This window comes from Acomys russatus, chromosome X, assembly GCF_903995435.1.
Source record: "Acomys russatus chromosome X, mAcoRus1.1, whole genome shotgun sequence".
NCBI lineage: Eukaryota > Metazoa > Chordata > Mammalia > Rodentia > Muridae > Acomys > Acomys russatus.
Window position 1 is genome coordinate 33,534,554 of NC_067169.1, and position 18,925 is coordinate 33,553,478.

General features: G+C 39.0%; 1 protein-coding gene and 1 non-coding gene across 2 annotated transcripts in view; both read left to right on the forward strand.

The window, feature by feature from the left end:
• The window catches only part of LOC127185202 (sex comb on midleg-like protein 2), a 104,185-nt gene that overhangs the window by 66,778 nt on the left and 18,482 nt on the right, over positions 1-18,925 (forward strand). The window contains exons 7-8 of the mRNA XM_051141763.1: positions 4,954-5,037; positions 9,291-9,595. Coding sequence (XP_050997720.1) covers positions 4,954-5,037; positions 9,291-9,595 — 389 coding nt within the window. The remainder of the gene's footprint in view (positions 1-4,953; positions 5,038-9,290; positions 9,596-18,925) is intronic.
• LOC127185989 (U6 spliceosomal RNA) lies at positions 4,188-4,293 on the forward strand. Its single transcript, XR_007830252.1, has one exon. It is a non-coding gene; the product is annotated as a U6 spliceosomal RNA (small nuclear RNA).

Here is an 18,925-nt window from a genome sequence, read left to right on the forward strand (position 1 = left end):
GCCTTTCATTATGGGTGAGATGTGTTTCTTGGATGCAGAAGAATGTTGGATCTTGTTTATGTACCCATTCAGTTAGTCTGTGTCTTTTTATTGGAGAATTGAGGCCATTGATGTTGAGAGATATTAATGACCAGTGACTGTTAAGAGTCTTAATTTTGATGTTGTTTCCAGTCGAGTGTTTGTGTAGTTGTGTTTTTGCCATGGGATAGTTATCTATTTCCTGGGTAGTTTTGGTTGTAGCTTGACCCTTTGGGATGGAGTTTTCCTTCTAGTACCTTCTGTAAAGCTGGGTTTGTGGATAGGTACTGTTTGAATTTGTTTTTGTCATGGAATATTTTGTTTTCTCCATCAATGGTTATTGATAATTTTGCTGGGTAAAGTAGTCTGGCCTGGCATCTGTGTTCTCTTAGGGTTTGCAGGATCTCTGTCCAGGCCCTTCTGGCTTTCATGGTCTCTGCTGAGAAGTCAGGTGTAATTCTGATAGGTTTACCATTAAATGTTATTTGGCCCTTTTCCCTTGCAGCTTTTAATATTTTTTCTTTGTTCTGCATGTTTTGTGTTTTGATTATTATGTGGCGGGCAGTTTTTCTTTTCTGGTCAATTCTATTTGGTGTTCTGTAGGCCTCTTGTATGTTTATAGGCATCTCTTTCTTTAGATTGGGGAAATTTTCTTCTATGATTTTGTTGAGAATAGTTTCTGGGCCCTGGAGTCTGATGTCTTCTCTTTCTTCAATGCCTATTATCCGCAAGTTTCTTCTTTTCATGGTGTCCTTAATTTCTTGGATGTTTTGTGTCAGGAGTTTTCCAGATTTGCCATTTTCTTTAATGGTTGATTCAATATCTGTGATTTTATCTTCTAGCTCTGAGATTCGTTCTTCCATCTCTTGGATTCTGTTAGAAAAGCTCACCTCTGTGTTGCTCGCCTTCTTCTCTGAGGTCTCACGTTCTCGTTTTTCTTCTGTCTGTGTGTTTATCATTGAATCCATTTTCATTTTCAGATCTTGAACTGATTTTTTGATTTCTTTCATCTGATTTTTTGTATATTCCTGAGTTTCTTCCATTGCTTCTTTATAGGTCTTCAGAGCTTGAACCGTTTTACTTATTTCTTTCATCTGGTTGTTTGCATTTTCCTGCAATTTTTCCAGTTCCACTCTATGCTTCTTTTATGTCTCTCACCTGTTTGTCTGCGTCTTCCTGCATTTGATTACGAATTTTATTTGTTTCCTCCATTATCATCCTCATTACTAAGGATTTGAGGTAATTTTCTTGTATTTCCGTTGTATTTGAGTTCTCTGGGTGGTTTTCTTTGGGATAGCTGGAAACTGGAGACGCCATGTTGTTTTGGGGTTTTTTGCGTATGCTTTTTCGTTGTCCTTTAGACATCTTGCCGTCTTTGTTTTTGTTGGGTAGCTTCCAGAGTTGAATGGAGGGTGTCTGACGATAGATTCACTTGTTTTCTCACGATTTCCCTAGGCTGCGAGCTCAAAGCTTCACTGGTGTGGATGTTAGGAGGTTAGCCCTGTTGTTCTGGTCTCTCACAGCCAGTGATCCTCAGTCCCCCTCTGCTGTGGATCCTGCAATTGTTCTGGGTCTCTGAATGAGCGTTGGGTCAGGCCAAGGTATCCACAGCCTTCTGTGTTCCCTGCCAAGTCCAGCCAGGAGCACTGGGACCGAACCACGGGCAGAACTCAGCTAGATTCTCAGGGCCTGAACCGTCTGCCAAGCTCAGCTAGGGATTTTGGGCCCAAAATGCACACAGGGTCCAGCCAGAATTTTTGGGCTGGGACTACGCACCAAGCTCCACTAGGGCCTTTTGGCCCAAAGTGCATGCTGTGGTCAGTTATTGACTCAGGGCCCGAACTGACCACCAATCTCAGCCAGGAATTCTGGATTCAAACTGCACACTGTGTCCAACCAGAGTCTTAGAGCTGGTGGAACCGAGAGCTCTGTCCAGCCTGTGCCACAGCAGGAGAACTGCGGCTGCTCTGAGTTAGCGCCAGTGGTGGAACAAGTGCTCCGCCCGGGCTGTGTCACCGCAGGGGAGCTGCTGCTGAGCTGAGGTGGTGCCTAGGATGGAACTGAGCACGTCACCAAGCCTGCGCCACAGCAGAACTGCAGCTGCTCTGAGTTAGCGCCTGTGGTGAAACCAAGTGCTCCGCCCAGACTGTGTCACCGCAGGGGAGCTGCCGCTGAGCTGAGGTGGTGCCTAGTGTGGAGCTGGGAGCTCAACTGAGCCTGCGCCACAGCAGGGGAGCTGTGGCCACGCTGAGTTAGTGCCTCAGGCAGAATTGCTTGCTGGGCCGGGCCAATACCCAGGACTCTGGGGCCGAACTGTCCGCCGAGTCCAGTCTGGGTCCAAAGGCTCCACGCGACCCAAATCCTGCCCCGAGTCCCCTCTCCCACAGCAATTCCCACCAGCCACCACACCAATCGCCTCCACCGGAAGGCTATGAGCTGCAAACCTCAGCCGCTGCTGCTGTTGCCGCTGGTGCTGCTGCCTCTGCCGCTGCCGCTCCGATCAGAGAAAAACCACGCTCCTCCCGTGTGCAGGGGCACGCAGGTCCTCCGCACCCTGGTCCCTCCGAACCGTGGAGCACTCCCGCTGCCGTGATGTTCGGACCTCGGTGTTCCTGGCTCAGAAATCTGTGCAATTCCCTGAATTGTTCACTGGAGCCTCCAAACGCGGTCCACACTGCTCGCCGCCATCTTGGATCTTCTAATTCAACCTTTCTTGTTGCCCTTTCCTCCCACAGGCCTCCCATATATCCTTCCATCTTTATGCGAAATGTATGGGTTCTTTTCTCACTAATTGTTACTACTTACATTCAAGGATATCTATGTGCATATATAGTCCTAAATATAACTTGTTAAGTCTGTAATAAAGTATCTGTGTGTATGTTTTCTTGTGTGGTTTTCCACACCAGACAATCAACTGTTGTTTTCTTCCCTGAGTATTGCCACCTTTCTTTCCTAGCTTTCTTCAGTTTTCTTTTTTAAATATATTTTATTAATTTATTCATATTGCATCACAACTGTTATCCCATCCCTTGTATCCTCCCATTCCTCCTTCCCTCCCATTTTCCCCTTACCCCCTCCCCTATGACTGTGACTGGGGGGGACTTCCTCACCCTGTATATGCTCATAGGGCATCAAGTCTCTTCTTGGTAGCCTGCAATCCTTCCTGAGTGCCACCAGGCCTCTTCATCCAGGGGACTGTAGTCCTTTGATTAGGGTTGAGATTCATGGGCTTTTCTCTGCCTAGTTTGTTTACATATATATTGGTGTCATTCTTGTTCATCTCATGTTTGGCAGTGATGTTGATGAGATTTTATGGGAGTTTTTTCTAATATTATAAGCAGACACAGTCTTAGAGGAAACTTCCTAACCCTCTGGCTTTTTACAGCTTTTCTGACTTCATGAAAATTGTTCCCTCAGCTTTGTCATATGAGTGTTCTTTAAACATACCCATTCTTTTTTCTTTCTTTTATTTCTTAAATATTTTTACATATATATTTATATTATTATACATATAGTCAATAAACTACCAATAGCAAGAAGAACCATGACACAATCAGGAATTATATAAATGCTACATTCTTAGCATTTTGGCTTTTTGTATTTGGCAGCCTTGAAGAAAATATCTTTCCAATCTTGGTGCATCTAAAATTCTGAATGTAAATAATTATCAATCATATCTTGTCGTTATCAGCTTAAAACATCTATCTAGACCTAAAAACATCTTAATCCCTAAACAACTAAGCTTAATGTAAAATTAAACTATTTGGTCTTCAACCCCATCATAGGCTTGAGAAGGAATAAAATTGATTACCTGAGTATACCTGGAGTGCAATAATAAAAACAAGATGGTACTGGCATAGAAATAGGATGGTGATCAATGGAATCGAATCAAAGACTCAAAAATAAACCACATACCTATGGACACTTGATTTTTGACAAAGAAGCCAAATCCATATAATATAAAAAAGATACCATCTTCAACAAATTGTGCTGGTCTAACTGGATGGCTACATGTAGAAAAACCAGACATATCCATTCTTACTCTTCTCCACCACTCTGTTTTGATTCACTGTGTTTTATTGTAATTGTCTCTGTCTGTGGCAATCTGAAGTTTCCTTGATGAGGAGTGAAGACTGCAATTATCTGTGGGTATAAAGACAATGTTTATAGTGTTCGCTTCAGCAGCACACATACTAAAATTGGTACAGTAGAGAAAAGATTAGGATGGCTCTTTGCAAAGCTGACATGCAAATTTGTAAAGTTTTCCATATTTTTGGGCAACTCAGGTTTCATGTGGCTGTCCTGGTAAGAGGAGCAGCAGCTATCTCTGACATGGACAATGTTGCCTGCTTTTTGATCACCTCCCTGCTTCCGGGCTGCCTCTCCATGCCACAGGGGAAGATGTGCTCAGTCCTGATGCACCTTGATGTGCTATGGTGGGACGAGGGGGCTTCCTTTTTTTGTAGTATGGGAGGGGGGATAGGAGTAAGAGAGAGGGAGAGTGAAATCTGGAGGAAAGGAGGGAGCGGCTACAATTGGGATATAAAGTAAATGAACTAATTAGTTTTTAAAAGGCAATTTTATAGATTCTTGTTAGGGCCTGTGCTTGTTTAGTTAAATTAGTGGTTGCAGATGGTCCTCTAATAACCTTTACTCTCTAACACAATATTATTAGCTGGGTTTCCAGTACCAGATATGGTTTCCCTCATGGTGAGTGTGTCTTAAGTCCAAATAAAAAGTTTTTGTTACTGCCTAGGTATGCATGCCACTACTGCATTCTTAGAATTATCATGCCATGATATATGTTCTTATACATAACGTATGCTGGAGTATGCTGTTTTAGAAGCTTTATTGTTTAGCATTCATATTGGAATATAATGTGTTCTAGGTTTAAATGTGAGTAATTTTTGTTTTTCATTTCATAACTCAACAAAGCTAAGAAAAAACCCAAGGGCAAAAGAGTCACCAAGCCTGGGAAAGACCAAGCTCAATCTTCCGATGATGAAGAAGCAATTTCAGGTGATTGCTTTGCTTTGGATTTGCAAGTTGATTGCTCAGTATTGAATAATAGCATACTATATTTTAAAAAGAATGATAGATTTTAAGAAAACAAATACCAAAAGTAGCACAGTGATAAGTTGATAAAACTTTTCACTGTGCTAAATTAAATATGTTGGTTGTTCTAGTAAATTCATATTTTACAGAATCAAGTTATTTCCTGATGATGAAAAGTTAATGTACCTACAATTTCATTTTGACTGGCATTTTTGTTTAAAATAATGTTTTTAATGATTTTATTTATTGTTTAAAAATTCAACTTTATATTTTGATCTTACTGTGTTTCCTCCCCCAACTCTTCCAATGACTTTACCCATCTTGCTTTGTATAGGATATCGGGTTCCTATTATTCATTAACAAAAAGAAAGTTTACAAAATAGGTGTCTCCATTGTGTTTATGTACTACATCGTGCCTGTTGTAGAGTGTGGTTGATATGCACCATACCATCTATTGAAGAAAACTGGTTTTTCATTCACAGCCACTGTCGATTTTGAATATAGATTCTTAGCTAAGGGCTGGGACTTTGTATCTTCTTTACCTCATCCATGCTGGAATTTTGTCTGGCTTAGGCTTGTGTAGGTCCTGTGCATTTTGTCATGTTCTTTGTGAATTTGGAAGAGTGGCTTCCATTGTTTCTTTAAAATACTGTCATCAAATTCCTTTTCTGTCTCTGGTTAGACTCTTTCTGTCTTCTTTTCTACATAGATAACTGATCCTTGAGGAAATGAGAGTGGTACAGATATCCCATTTAGGATTGAGCACTCCAAACTCTCTCAACTCTTCAGGTGGTCAAGTTGTAGATCTCTTTGCTAATTACCAACCACTCATGGCAGGAAGCTTCTCTAAAAATTATTGAGTGAATCACAGTCAATGATTATTGATCATTCATGTATGTTATTCATTAAGAGTCATTCTGTATACTATGTCCATTTATCAGAATCATGCTAGGCTTTCCCCTAGGACATTTGACCTGTCTTTTCACAGGTTCTTAGTCTCATTACCAGTACGTTTTAGGTTCCATCTCAGGGAGTGGGCGTTAAATCTAGTCTAAAAGTAGTTGGTTACTCCCTGCCTCTCCCAAAATTTATGCTAATATTGTGCCAGTGGGTATATCTTGTAGGCAGGTGGTTATTATAGCTTGCTCAGTTTGTAGCTTGTTGAGATGATTATTTTTCTCCATTATATTTTAGGAGGCTTTCATTGTAAGTAGATTTCCATTTGGAGTTTTCCTCCCATGTTCTGCCCTCTACTTTTTCCTCCCATCTCTTACTGCCTTTATTTGTTCTAATTTCCCCTTTATGACACTACATTCTATTCCACTTTCCTTGGAACATCCTATGCCTCCTCCCATCTGGTCCATCTCTAGTTACCTAACCTGTATGTGTATTCTAAATGAAGTACATACCGAAAATGTAAATACTGACATGTACATATAAGAGAACATATGTAATGTACTTCATTCTGCATCTGCATTACCTAATTTTGGATGATATTTTTCTAAATTGAACAGTGTACTTACAAATTTTATAGTTTTGTTTTTGTTAGCAGTTGAATAATATTGCATTATATAAATTTATCACATATTCCATTATGCACATTTATCACATTTTCATTTTCCATTCATCAGTTGATGAATATCAAAGATCTTATCAATGTCTAATGGTTATGAATAGGGCAGTAGTGAGCGTGGATGAGCCAGGACTTCTGTAGTAGGTTGTAGAGTCCTTTGGGTGTATACTAAGGTGCTATAACAGGAGCTTGAGGTAGACAGATTTCTATCTTTTCGAGGAACAGCCATACCAATTTCCATAGTGGCCTTACAAGTTTTCACTCCCACAAGCAATAGATGAGTGATCTCCTTACTCCACATCCTAGCCAGCATAAGCTGTCATTTGTTTTATTGATCTTGGCCATTCTGAATAGGGTAAGGTGAGCTTTTATGTGTTTTCCTGGTGTGTATAGATGTTCACTGTTTTTAAAGAGTTTCTTGGCAATTTGTGTTTCATGTTTTCAGAACTTTGTTCTGTTCCATATCCCATTTTTAAAATCGGGGTAATTGTTTTCTTGTTGTTCAGCTATTTTATTCCTTTGTATATTGCAAATATACTAGCAGTCTTTCAGATATACAGTTGGAAATGGATTATTTTTTACTTTTCCTTTCTTTTTTTTTTTTTCTCAAATCATTGTATTCTTTCCTGTACAGAAGCTTCTTAGCTTCATGGGGTCTTGTTTCATTTTCATTTTAATGTACAAACTACTGGGGTCCTGTTCAAAGAGTCCTTTCCTGTATCTATGAGTTTAAGTGTACTCACTATTTTCTCTTTTATCAAATTTAAGATTTTGGGTCTTATGCTTAGGTCCTTAGTCTGTTTAGAGTTTGTTTTTGCAGGTTGAGATAGATGAACCTGTTTTCAGTCTCCTACACGAAGCTATTCATTTTAACCAGTATCATTTGTTGAAGATTCTCTCCTTTCTCCTCATTCACAAAATAAGTAAATAGTCTGTAGGTGTGTGGGCTTATAGTCACGTCTTTAATTTTATTCCATTGTTTAGTGTTTCTACTTTTATGCCAACATCATGATGTTTATATTAACGGAGCTCTGAAGTACAGCTATTTTGATTTTGTATGTATGTTTCCACATGAAATTGTAGATTGTTCATTATAGTTCTGTGAAAATTGCATTGGAATTTTGATGGTTATTACATTGAATCTGTAGGTTTCCTTTTCATTCCATTTCATTTTTTCATTCCATTCCATTTTCATAATACTAATCCTATCCAATCCACGACCATGGAGAGTCAGCATTTTTTGATGTCTTCACTTTATTTCTTCAGTTTATTAAATTTTTTATCATACAAATCCTTTATTTGCTTAGTTTGAGTTATTCCAATATAACTTCTGAGATATGATGTTTCTCTGATTTCTTTGTCATTTGTATATAGGGAGGCTACTAATTTGTGTGTTCATTTTGTATCCTGCTGTTTTGTGGAATAAGTTTAAAAGCTATAGAAAATTCCTGGTGTAATATATAAAGTTTTTATGTATAAATCATATTCTCGCCAAATAAGGATACTTTGATTTATCATTTCCTATTTGTAGATCTCTTTCTATTGTCTTAGATCGTGATCTTCATGTTCTAGCTAAGACTTAGACACTATATTGAACAGGTATGGAAAGAGTGATTTTAATGGAAATGGTTTTTTAAAATTTCCACATTTTCAAGGGTTGTTGATTGTGAGCTTGTTATAAATTGCCTCAACATAATTGTATTGAGGTATGTCCCTCATATTCCTGATCACTTCAGGACTTTATCAGCAATGTTGAATTTTGTTAAAGAGTTTTTTGTATCTCTGTGAGATGATCATGTGGTTTTTGTACTTTAGTCTATTTATATACTGGATTACATTTGTTTATTTACATATGTTGAACCACCCCTGCCTCACTGGGATGAAACTGACTTGATGATGGACAATCTTTTTGGTGTGTTCTTGAGTTTGGTTTATAATACTTTATTGAGATTTTTACCTATATTCATAATGGATATTGGTCTATTGTTTTCTTTCGTAGTGTCTTCGTATACTTTGGTATCAGGATAATGATGAATTTGTAAGACAAATTTAAATTTTTCTCTTTTGCAGAATAATCTGTGACTATTCTCATTTTTCTTCTTTGAACATCTGGTAGAAGTTTATGCTCATTCCATCTGTCCCTGAGCTGTTTTTAGTTGGTAGATTTTTTAGTTACTGCTTCTATGTCACTAGGTATTATGAATCTATTTAAGTTATATTTGCTTTATCTTTATTTAACTTTAGTAGACTGTATATTTCAAGAAAATTAATGTTTTCCTTTAGGCTTTTTATTATAGTAGAAGACAGATTGCAAAGCATGCTTCTGTAATTCTCCCTTTCATCTCTAGTTTTTCTAATTTGGACCTTGTTTAAAATAATTTTCATGAAGCCAGGCACTGGTGGTGCACGCCTATAATCTCAACATTGAGAGGCAGAGGCAGGTGGTCTCTGAGTTCAAGACCAACCTGGTCTATAGAGTGAGTTCTAGGACAGCCAGAGCTACACAGAGAAGCCCTATTTTTTAAAAAAAAATTGATAATTTTTATGAATAAACTTTGAGAAGTTTTAAAGCTAAACTTTTTTGGATCATAAGATTATCTCTTATCAGTTTACTATATCATTTTCTTTAATTTTTGTTACTAAGCTCTTTTCTCAGCACTTACATTGAAAGATACAGGGGAAACACAGTCTTCTACCTCTGAGAAAACAAAGTCTTCAACTTCCCAGAAAACAATTTCTTCCACCTCTGGGAAAACAAAGTCTTCCACTTCTAAAGGAGCTCAATCTTCAAAGAAGCCTCCACAGAAAAAAACTATCCTACTGCCAATACCACAGACCAGCAAGAAATCAAGACAAACTAAGCCAACTGGAGATACCTCAGCCACTAAGAAGGACATCACTATTAAAATTGCCCTACCAAAGAAAAGAGGTGGAAAGTCAGAAAAAAAGGTTAGTCATATCTAATGCTAATATGTATTGTAAGTTTCTGTATTAGAGTATTACTTTCACATTTAGTTTAGCAATTTCCTGAGACTATGCTGAAGCATTTTAGGGTGGAATTAAATGTGTAAGGCTCCTTTTGTCTTAGTTACATTTTCTATTGTTATGAAACAAAAGCAACATGTGAGGAACTTACACTTCTGTATCACACAATTCATCATCAAAGGCAGTCAGGGCAGGGACGCAAACAGGGCAGAGAGGGGAATTGGAGTCAGGCATAGAGGAGGAGTCATACCTAATGTACAGTAGTCACTGGACAAAATTAACTAGTATTGACTGGTAAAGAAAGAACAAAGAGTGGATTAATTGGAGAGTAAAATAGAAGATATCTAATGAGTAAAAGTGAGACAGATTGAAAATATTGAGAAAAGACAGTAAGTTCAGATGTTCTAAACACGTAATTAGTCAGGAGGAAGAGAGGGAGGGATAGATTGGGACAGGAAAATACTTAATCATTTCTAAGTTTATATCATAGGTAGTTATAAATACATAAACTATTTACCTTATGAAAGCCTAAGTATGAAGGATAAGGACCTATATAAGTTTCAACATTTTATGTGAAATGGTACAGTATGAATTTTTTTGTTTTGCTCTATTTTTTTTTTGTTTTTTGTTTTTGTTTTTATTTTTTGAGACAGAGTTTCTCTGTGTAGCCTTGGCTGTCCTGGACTCACTTTGTAGACCAGCTGGCCTCGAATTCACAGATTCACCAGCCTCTGCCTCCCAGAATGTTGGGATTATAGGTGTGTGCCTCTAGACCCAAATCAGTATGAATTTTTTTCTTTGAGCTATGCAAAGTTATGGATGAGCCTCTAGTCTATTGTAAAAAATGCAAGGTAGGTATACTCAAATTTTGAATATTCAAATAACTCCTCAAAAGCTAGGATGAATGGGATACTAACTACAAAAAGAATAAAAGAAACAAACAGAAAAGCAGACAATAAAATGATTTACCTAGATCCAAATACAGTAACAATTATATTTAATATTAATGGATTAAATTCTTGAATTAAAATTCTAGTATTTAAAAAATGTAATTTAAAAAATATTCAAATATTTCATGTCTCTCAAGTATGCACTCTAAATAATATATTAAAAGTCTTACCAATAGTATCTTACACATATAATATTTTATCAGTATAAAGTTTGTTTCAGTGAATGTTGGTCATATGGAACAAAATAACATCATCCTTTTTTTTATTAATTTATTCATATTACATCTCGATTGTTAGCCCTTCCCTTGTTTCCGCCTATTCCTCCCTCCCTCACACTTTCCCCCTTCTCCCCTTCCCTACGTCTGTGATTGAGACCTCCTCCCCCTATATATGCCCTTAGGGTATCGAGTCTCTTCTTGGTAACTTGCTATCCTTCCTCTGAGTGCCGCCAGGCCTCCCCATCCAGGGGACGTGGTCAGAAAAGGGGCACCAGAGTTCGTGTGAGAGTCAGATCTCACTCTCCACTCAACGGTGGAGAATATCCTGCTCGTCGGCTAGGTCCTGGTAAGAGTTCGAAGCTTACTGCCTATATTCTCCTTGGCTGGTGCCTTAGTTTGAGGAGGACCCCAGGACCCAGATCTGCCTGCCATAAAGTTCTTCTTGTAGGTTTCCAGGACCCTCTGGATCCTTCTATTTCCCCATTCTTCCATGATACTCTCACCTAAAGTCTCAATAGGATGTCCTCTCCTCTGACCCACATTCCTGGTAAGTAAAGTCTTTCATGGGATGTACCCCTTGAACTAGTGTCTCCATATAAGTGGGTATATACCATTTGTCTCTTTTCGCTTCTGGGTGAACTCACTCATTTGTTCACAAATTTCGGGAATTCCTTGTTTTTAATAGCTGAGTAGTATTCCATAGTGTAGATGTACCACAGTTTCTTAGTCCATTCTTCTACTGAGGGACACTTAGGCTGTTTCCATGTTCTGGCTATTATGTATAAAGCAGCTATGAACATGGTTGAGCATATGTCCCTGTTGTGTGGTAGGGCAATTTCTGGGTATATTCCAAAGAATGGGATAGCTGGGTCTTGAGGAAGCCCTATTTCCATTTTTCTGAGAAAGCGCCAGATAGATTTCCAAAGTGGTTATACTAGTTTGCATTCCCACCAGCATGTGGTGTCATTGTGTGTGAATTCATCTCTGGGTCTTCAGTTCGATTCCATTGATCCACCAGCCTATTGCTTTGCCAGTACCATGCTGTTTTAATTACTGTTGCTCTGTAGTACAGCTTGAGATCAGGTAAGGAGATTCCTCTGAAGGATCTTTTATTGTATAGGATTGTTTTTGCTATTCTGGGCTTTTTATTTCTCCATATGAATCTGAGAATTGATCTTTCAATATCTTCAAAATATTTTGTAGGTATTTTGAAAGGGATTGCGTTGAATCTGTAAATTGCTGTTGGTAAGATGGCCATTTTTACTATGTTAATTCTCCCGATCCATGAACAAGGTAAATCCCTCCATCTTCTGATGTCATCTTCAATCTCTTTCTTCAGAAGGTTAATTTTTTTTCAAATAAGTCCTTCACTTGCTTGGTTAGAGTTACTCCTAGATATTTTATATTGTTTGTGGCTATCGTGAAGGGAGTAGTTTTCCTAATTTCTTCCTCTGCCTGGTTGTCATTTGTATACAGGAAGGCTACTGACTTTTTTGAGTTTATTTTGTATCCTGCCAATTTGCTGAAGGTGTTTCTCAGCTGTAGGAGTTCTCTGGTGGAATTTTGCGAGTCACTTATATACACTATCATATCATCTGCAAATAGGGATAATTTGACTTCTTCCTTTCCCATTTGGATCCCCTTGATCTCCTTTGGATGTCTTATTGCTCTGGCTAGAACTTCAAGAACTATATTGAAGAGATATGGGGACAGAAGGTAGCCTTGTCTGGTCCCCGATTTTAGAGGGATTTCCTTGAGTATCTCTCCATTTAATTTAATGTTAGCTGTTGGTTTGCTGTATATAGCCTTTATTATGTTTAGATAAGTGCCTTGTATTCCTGATCTCTCCAGAACTTTAAACATGTATGGGTATTGGATTTTGTCAAATGCTTTTTCTGCATCTAAGGAGATGACCATGTGGTTTTTCTCTTTCAGTTTGTTTATATGTTGGATTACATTGATGGATTTCCATATGTTAAACCATCCCTGCATGCCTGGAATGAAGCCTACCTGGTCATGGTGAATGATGTCTTTGATATGCCCTTGTATTCGTTTTGCGAGTATTTTATTGAGTGTTTTTGCGTCAATGTTCATAAGAGAAATTGGTCTGAGATTCTCTTTTTTGTTGGGTCTTTGTGGGGCTTAGGTATCAACCTGACTATGGCTTCATAGAAGGAATTTGGTAATGTTCCGTCCAGTTCTATCTTTCAGAATAGCTTGAATACTATCGGTATTAGCTCGTCTTTGAAGGACTGGTAGAATTCTGCGCTGAAGCCATCTATCCCTGGGCTCTTTTTAGTTGGGAGACTATCAATGGTTGCTTCTATTTCTATAAGCAAAATAGGGCTATTAATTTGTTTATCTGGTCTTGGTTCAATTTTGGCAAATGGAATCGGTCAAGAAAAGTGTCCATTTCCCTTAGATTTTCAAATTTTGTTGCATAAATGGCTTTAAAGTAGGTTCTTATGGTTCTTTGTATTTCTTCGGTGTCTGTTGTTATGTCTCCCTTTTCATTTCTGATTTTGTTTATTTGGATAGTGTTTCTCTGTCTTTTAGTTAGATTGGCTAAGGGTTTGTCTATCTTGTTAATTTTCTCAAAGAACCAGCTCTTGGTTTTGTTGATTCTTTGGATTGTTCTCTCTGTTTCTAATGTATTGATTTCAGCCTTGAGTTTGATTATTTCTAGGCATCTACTCCTCTTGGGTGTTTCTGCTTCTTTTTTTTCTAGCATTTCCAGGTGTGTTGTTAAGTTGTTTATGTGGGATGTTTCCATTTTCTTTTTAAAGATACTTAGTGCTATGAATTTTCCTCTTAGCACTGCTTTCAATGTGTCCCACAAATTTGGGTATGTTGTTCCATCATTTTCATTGAATTTCAGGAAGTCTTTTATTTCTTCCCTTATTTCTTCATTGACCCATGTGTCATTAAGTAGAAAGTTGTTTAGTTTCCACGTGTTAGTATGCTTTTTGTTATTTCTATTGTTGTTGAAGTCCAGCCTTAGACCATGGTGATCTGATAAGATACAAGGTATTATTTCAATCTTCTTGTATCTGTTGAGGTTTGCTTCATGACCAACTATGTGATCACTTTTAGAGAATGTTCCATGGGGTGCTGAGAAAAAGGTATAATCCTTTGCGTTTGGGTGGAAAGTTCTGTATATATCTGTTAGATCTATTTGATTCATGACATTGGTTAATGAGGTTATTTCCTGGCTTAGTTTTTGATTAAAAGACCTATCCTTGAGTGAAAGTGGGGTGTTGAAGTCTCCCACTATTAATGTGTGGGTATCAATGAGTGGGGCAAGCTTTGTTAATAACTCTTTTACAAATGTGGGAGCCCTTGTATTAGGAGCATAGATGTTCAAAATCGTGATGTCTTCTTGATTGACTTTACCTTAGACGAGTACGAAGTGTCCATCCTCATCCCTTTTGATTGAAAGTCTATTTTATTAGATATTAGAATGGCTACCCCAGCTTCTTTCTTGTGACTATTTGCTTGGAATATTTTTCCCCAACCTTTTACTCTGTGGCAATGTCTGTCCTTGTGGTTGAGATATGTTTCTTGAATGCAGAAGAACGTTGGGTCATGTTTATGCATCCCCTCCATTAGTCTGTGTCTTTTTATTGGAGAATTGAGACCATTGACGTTGAGAGATATTGATGACCAGTGATTGGTAAGTCCCTTCATTTTTGGTATTTGTAACAGCTGAGATTTTGTGATGTTGTGATTTTGTGATGCTATAGTTATCTATTTCCTATGTAGTTTTGGTTGTAGTTGGACCGTTTGGGGTGGAGTTTTCCTTCTAGTAACTTCTGTAAAGCCGGATTTGTGGCTAGGTACTGTTTGAATTTGTTTTTGTCATGGAATATCTTGTTTTCTCCGTCAATGGTTATTGATAATTTCGCCGGATAAAGTAATCTTGTCTGGTATCTGTGTTCCCTTAGGGTTTGCAGAACCTCTGTCAGGCCCTTCTGGCTTTCATGGTCTCTGCTGAGAAGTCAGGAGTAATTCTGATAGGTTTGCCTTCATATGTTACTCGACGTTTTTCTCTTGCCACTTTTAATATTTTTCTTTGTTCTCTATATTTTGTGTTGTTATTATTATGTGGCGGGAAGATTTTCTTTTCAGGTCTATTCTATTTGGTGATCTGTAGGCCTCTTGTATGCTCATATGCATCTCCTTCTTTAAATTGGGGAAATTTTCTTCTATTATTCTATTAAAGATATTTTCTGGGCTGTGGAGTCAGTTGCCTTCTCTTTCCTCAATCCTTATTATTCTCAAGTTTCGTCTTTTCATGGTGTCTTTGATTTCTTGAATGTTCTGTGTCAGGAGCGTCTCAGATTTAGCATTTCCCTTGATGGTTGTTTTCAGCTCTGTGATTGTATCTTCAAGTCCCGATATTTGTTCTTCCATTTCTTGCAATCTGTTAGATAAGGCCGCTTCTGAGATGCCTGCTTTCCTCTCTGATGCCTCTCGACGTTTTTCTTCTGTATGTTCCTTTCTCATAGCTTCCGTTTTTATCTTCAGGTCTTGAACAGTTTTAATGATATTCTTCATCTGGTTATTTATATTTTTCTGAAATTCTTCAAGTGCCTCCTATATGACTCTCTTAAATCTTCAGTCCTCTTGTTTGCCTCCTCCTGCATTTGTTTTCAGATTTTATTTGTTTCTTCTATTATCATCCTCTTTACTAAGAACTTGAGGTCATTTTCTTGACTATCCATTGCTGTTAGGTTCTCCAGGTTGTTTTCATTGGGATTGCTGGGATCTGGAGATGCCAAACTGTTTTGGTTTTTGTTAGCGTTCTTTCGCTGTTCTCTTGTCATTTTGGTGACTATGATGTTGGGAGGTAGTTTGTAGTGACCTTTGCTGGTTGAGAGTGGATAGTTGATGACTGATTATAGGTTGAGTGCTCTTGCCTGTGGGAATCAGGGAGTATTTCCCTGGAACAGGCAGGTGATCCAGTTTCCACTCCTGGAGTTTTTCCTCTGCACCGTAGACTCCAGGCTGAGTCAGCCAAAGTAGGTTTCTGTTTGAGCCCTTTCACTTTACTGCTGTAATTCAGATAAGCAGTTTTGGGACCTAGAATAAGGTCAGCACACAAGCGCTGTGGTTGTGTAAGTTGATCCCAGCTGCCTGTTCTTCCTGTCACTTTGTAGCCAAGACGTCAGGTAGATCAGATCTTCTGGGCTGTAGTTGTTTTTTAGCTCTGTCTCTATACCCTGTAGGAGTGTCCAGCCTCTCCCAGAACTATAAGCCTGGGTCCGAGATCGTTCTAGGTCAGCAATTAGACACTGCAAGCATGACCCATGTCTCGTTTCCCAATAACATTTGAGCTCCTGCCTTGTTTGGACCAGTTGCCCCAGCTAGGATCTCTCCTTTGGGGAGTGCAGGGTCAGTGCCCTGCGTCTGCCAGCCGGAGATAATAGGGTTTCAGAGAGCTGGCGGTCACCCGAGATGCCTGCTCTTCCCGCAGGGCTATGAGGCTCAGCTCAAGCCCCAGGTCAGCAATTAGACACTGCAAGCATGACCCACGTCTCGTCTCCTGATAATGTGAGAGCTCCTGCCTTACTTAGGCCAGTTGCCCCAGTTAGGATCTCTCCTTTGGGGAGTGCAGGGTCAGCACCTTGCAGCTGGGCGGCCAGAGATAATAGGGTTTCAGAGGGCTGGTGGTTGCCGAGGTGCCTGATCTTCCCGCAGGGCTGTGAGTCTCCGCTAAAGCTCTAGGTCAGCAATTAGAAACTGCAAGTAAGACCCAGGTCTCCCAATAGGCCCGTGGAAGCACTCCAAGCTCGTTTCTAACTGCCTCTGTTTGCAGGCTCAGTCCGTTGTGTCAGGCGTTAGGTTGGGCCCAGGATGGCCCGCGAGCTGCAGGCCCACTTTAGCTGTCTTTGGTGGGTCCCGCTGCCTGTGTTCCCACTCGGCCTTTGGTGAGTGACCTCCGCAGTTTGGGGTGGTGTGGAGGGGGGGATCCAAGGGCAGATTCACCCTATTCACTGAGATTCCTCTGCCTGGGGGCTCCGGAAAATCCCCTCCCCAAACAGCAAGTCTGTGCTTTATATGCCAGCTGCAGTTTGCATGTGGATTCCGTTCCGGAGTTTGGGGCGTGCATTTAGCATCTCTGGGATGTTGCTTGACCCAGGAGTAGGCCCACTGGTGATCTGTGGAATTTGGGACACCACTCACCTACAGGTCTCAAGATCCAGCAGTCTGTGGCTCCATTCACGTCCCTGGTCTCCTCAGAGTAGATCAGATACGGTGCATACTGGCTGACGCCATCTTGGAATCATCATCCTGTTTTTAAAATGCTGCTATTTCTATGTAAACATTTAGAATATATAAATATAAGTATAAAGTATTTGTTAATATATTATTATAGTAATTATTAAAAATGAGATTCCATGCAACCTATATTAATATAGAGAGATTTATTTGGGGAAAGGAAGGAGAGAGGAGTTAGGATCTGAATGAGCCTTGAAGGTAGAGAGACAGAGCAGGGGGGGGAGGCTCCCTTAGAAAAAGTGCAAGAGAGAAGTGTAGGAATGTGCGTGTGAGAGGGGGGGCAGCAGGTAGGTCCCTCTTATATCCTGCGCCCCTGGCACAGAGTGTCAGGTTGTGATGATGTCAGAGGTTGCTAAACAACCTAGAGGCAGGAATACTAGCAAAGATAAGCATAAAAACAGATTATAAGACTAAATATCTGGTCTTCAACCCCATTAGAGACTTGAGAAGGAATAAAACTTAATTCCCTGAGTAAAACGGGAGTGCAGGTTAACAGCTTCCAAATTGCCTGAACAGTCACCCAAAACTCTCTATAATCTTGGAGCATCACCTTCAGCCTTCTGATCGAATATATCTGACAGACATATTTGCGAGGCAGAAACTATTGAGGACTTGGTTACCCTGTCTTAGCAGAGTTCGTCTGTCGACTCTGCCTGCATCTAAGCTTGCCTGTTTTTAGGCAGAATTCTGTCAGTGGCAGAAATGAGGACATTTTGCCCAATGGCTTGTTTGCCACATTTAAAGCCATCTTCATAAGGAAGTTATTTGATGCTCATCATGTACTTTGCTTAGTAGTTTAATGGTTAACATGTTTTTAGGTCTAGATAGATGTTTTAAGTTGTTGGAGATGAAATATGATAGATATTGATTTACATTCAGAATTTTAGATTCACCAAGATAGGAAAGATGATTTCTTCAAGTTTGCCAAATACAAAGAGCCAAAAATCTATGAATGTAACATTTATGTAATTTCTGGTTGTTTCATGGTACCTCTTGCTATGTGTAGTTTGGTGTATTTATGTGTGATAATATAAATTTACATATAAAACAGAAATATTATAAAAATATATTTAAAACACAGGTTATTCCCATTTTTTGTTATTCCCATTTTTTAATGGGAAACAAAATTAAGAAAAGTTGATCTTGAAATTTAATGTGAAATATCCATTTTAAAACAATTTTTTGTTCTTCAAGACAAAGTTTCTCTGTATAGCCTTGGCTCTCCTGCACTCACTTTGTAGACCAAGCTGGATTTTAATTCAGAGTTCCTCCTGCCTTGCCTCCCGTAGTGCTGGGATTACAGGCATATGCTACATGCTCGGTGTGAAATACTATTTTTAGTGTCTTTGAAACACATTCCCCGTTGCTAAGGAAGTTAGTATAAAATAGTGATATAAAATATCTTTAAATATTATCAATTGATTGCTATATTTTCTAGTATCGATGTCAATATAATTTTCATAACATATTTGGGTAAACATTATTTAATGATAGGAAGAGCTAAAACATAAGAACTAAAATTTATAATTTGTATTGTTTCAAAAACACTATTTCTTTTTTTTTTTAATTTTTTTTATTAATTTATTCTTGTTACATCTCAATGTTTACCCCATCCCTTGTATCCTCCCATTCCTCCCCCCCCCCATTTTCCCATTATTCCCCTCCCCTATGACTGTTCCTGAGGGGGATTACGTCCCCCTATATATTCTCATAGGGTATCAAGTCTCTTCTTGGCTACTTGCTGTCCTTCCTCTGAGTGCCACCAGGTCTCCCCCTCCAGGGGACATGGTCAAATGTGAGGCACCAGAGTACGTGAGAAAGTCGTATCACACTCTCCACTCAAC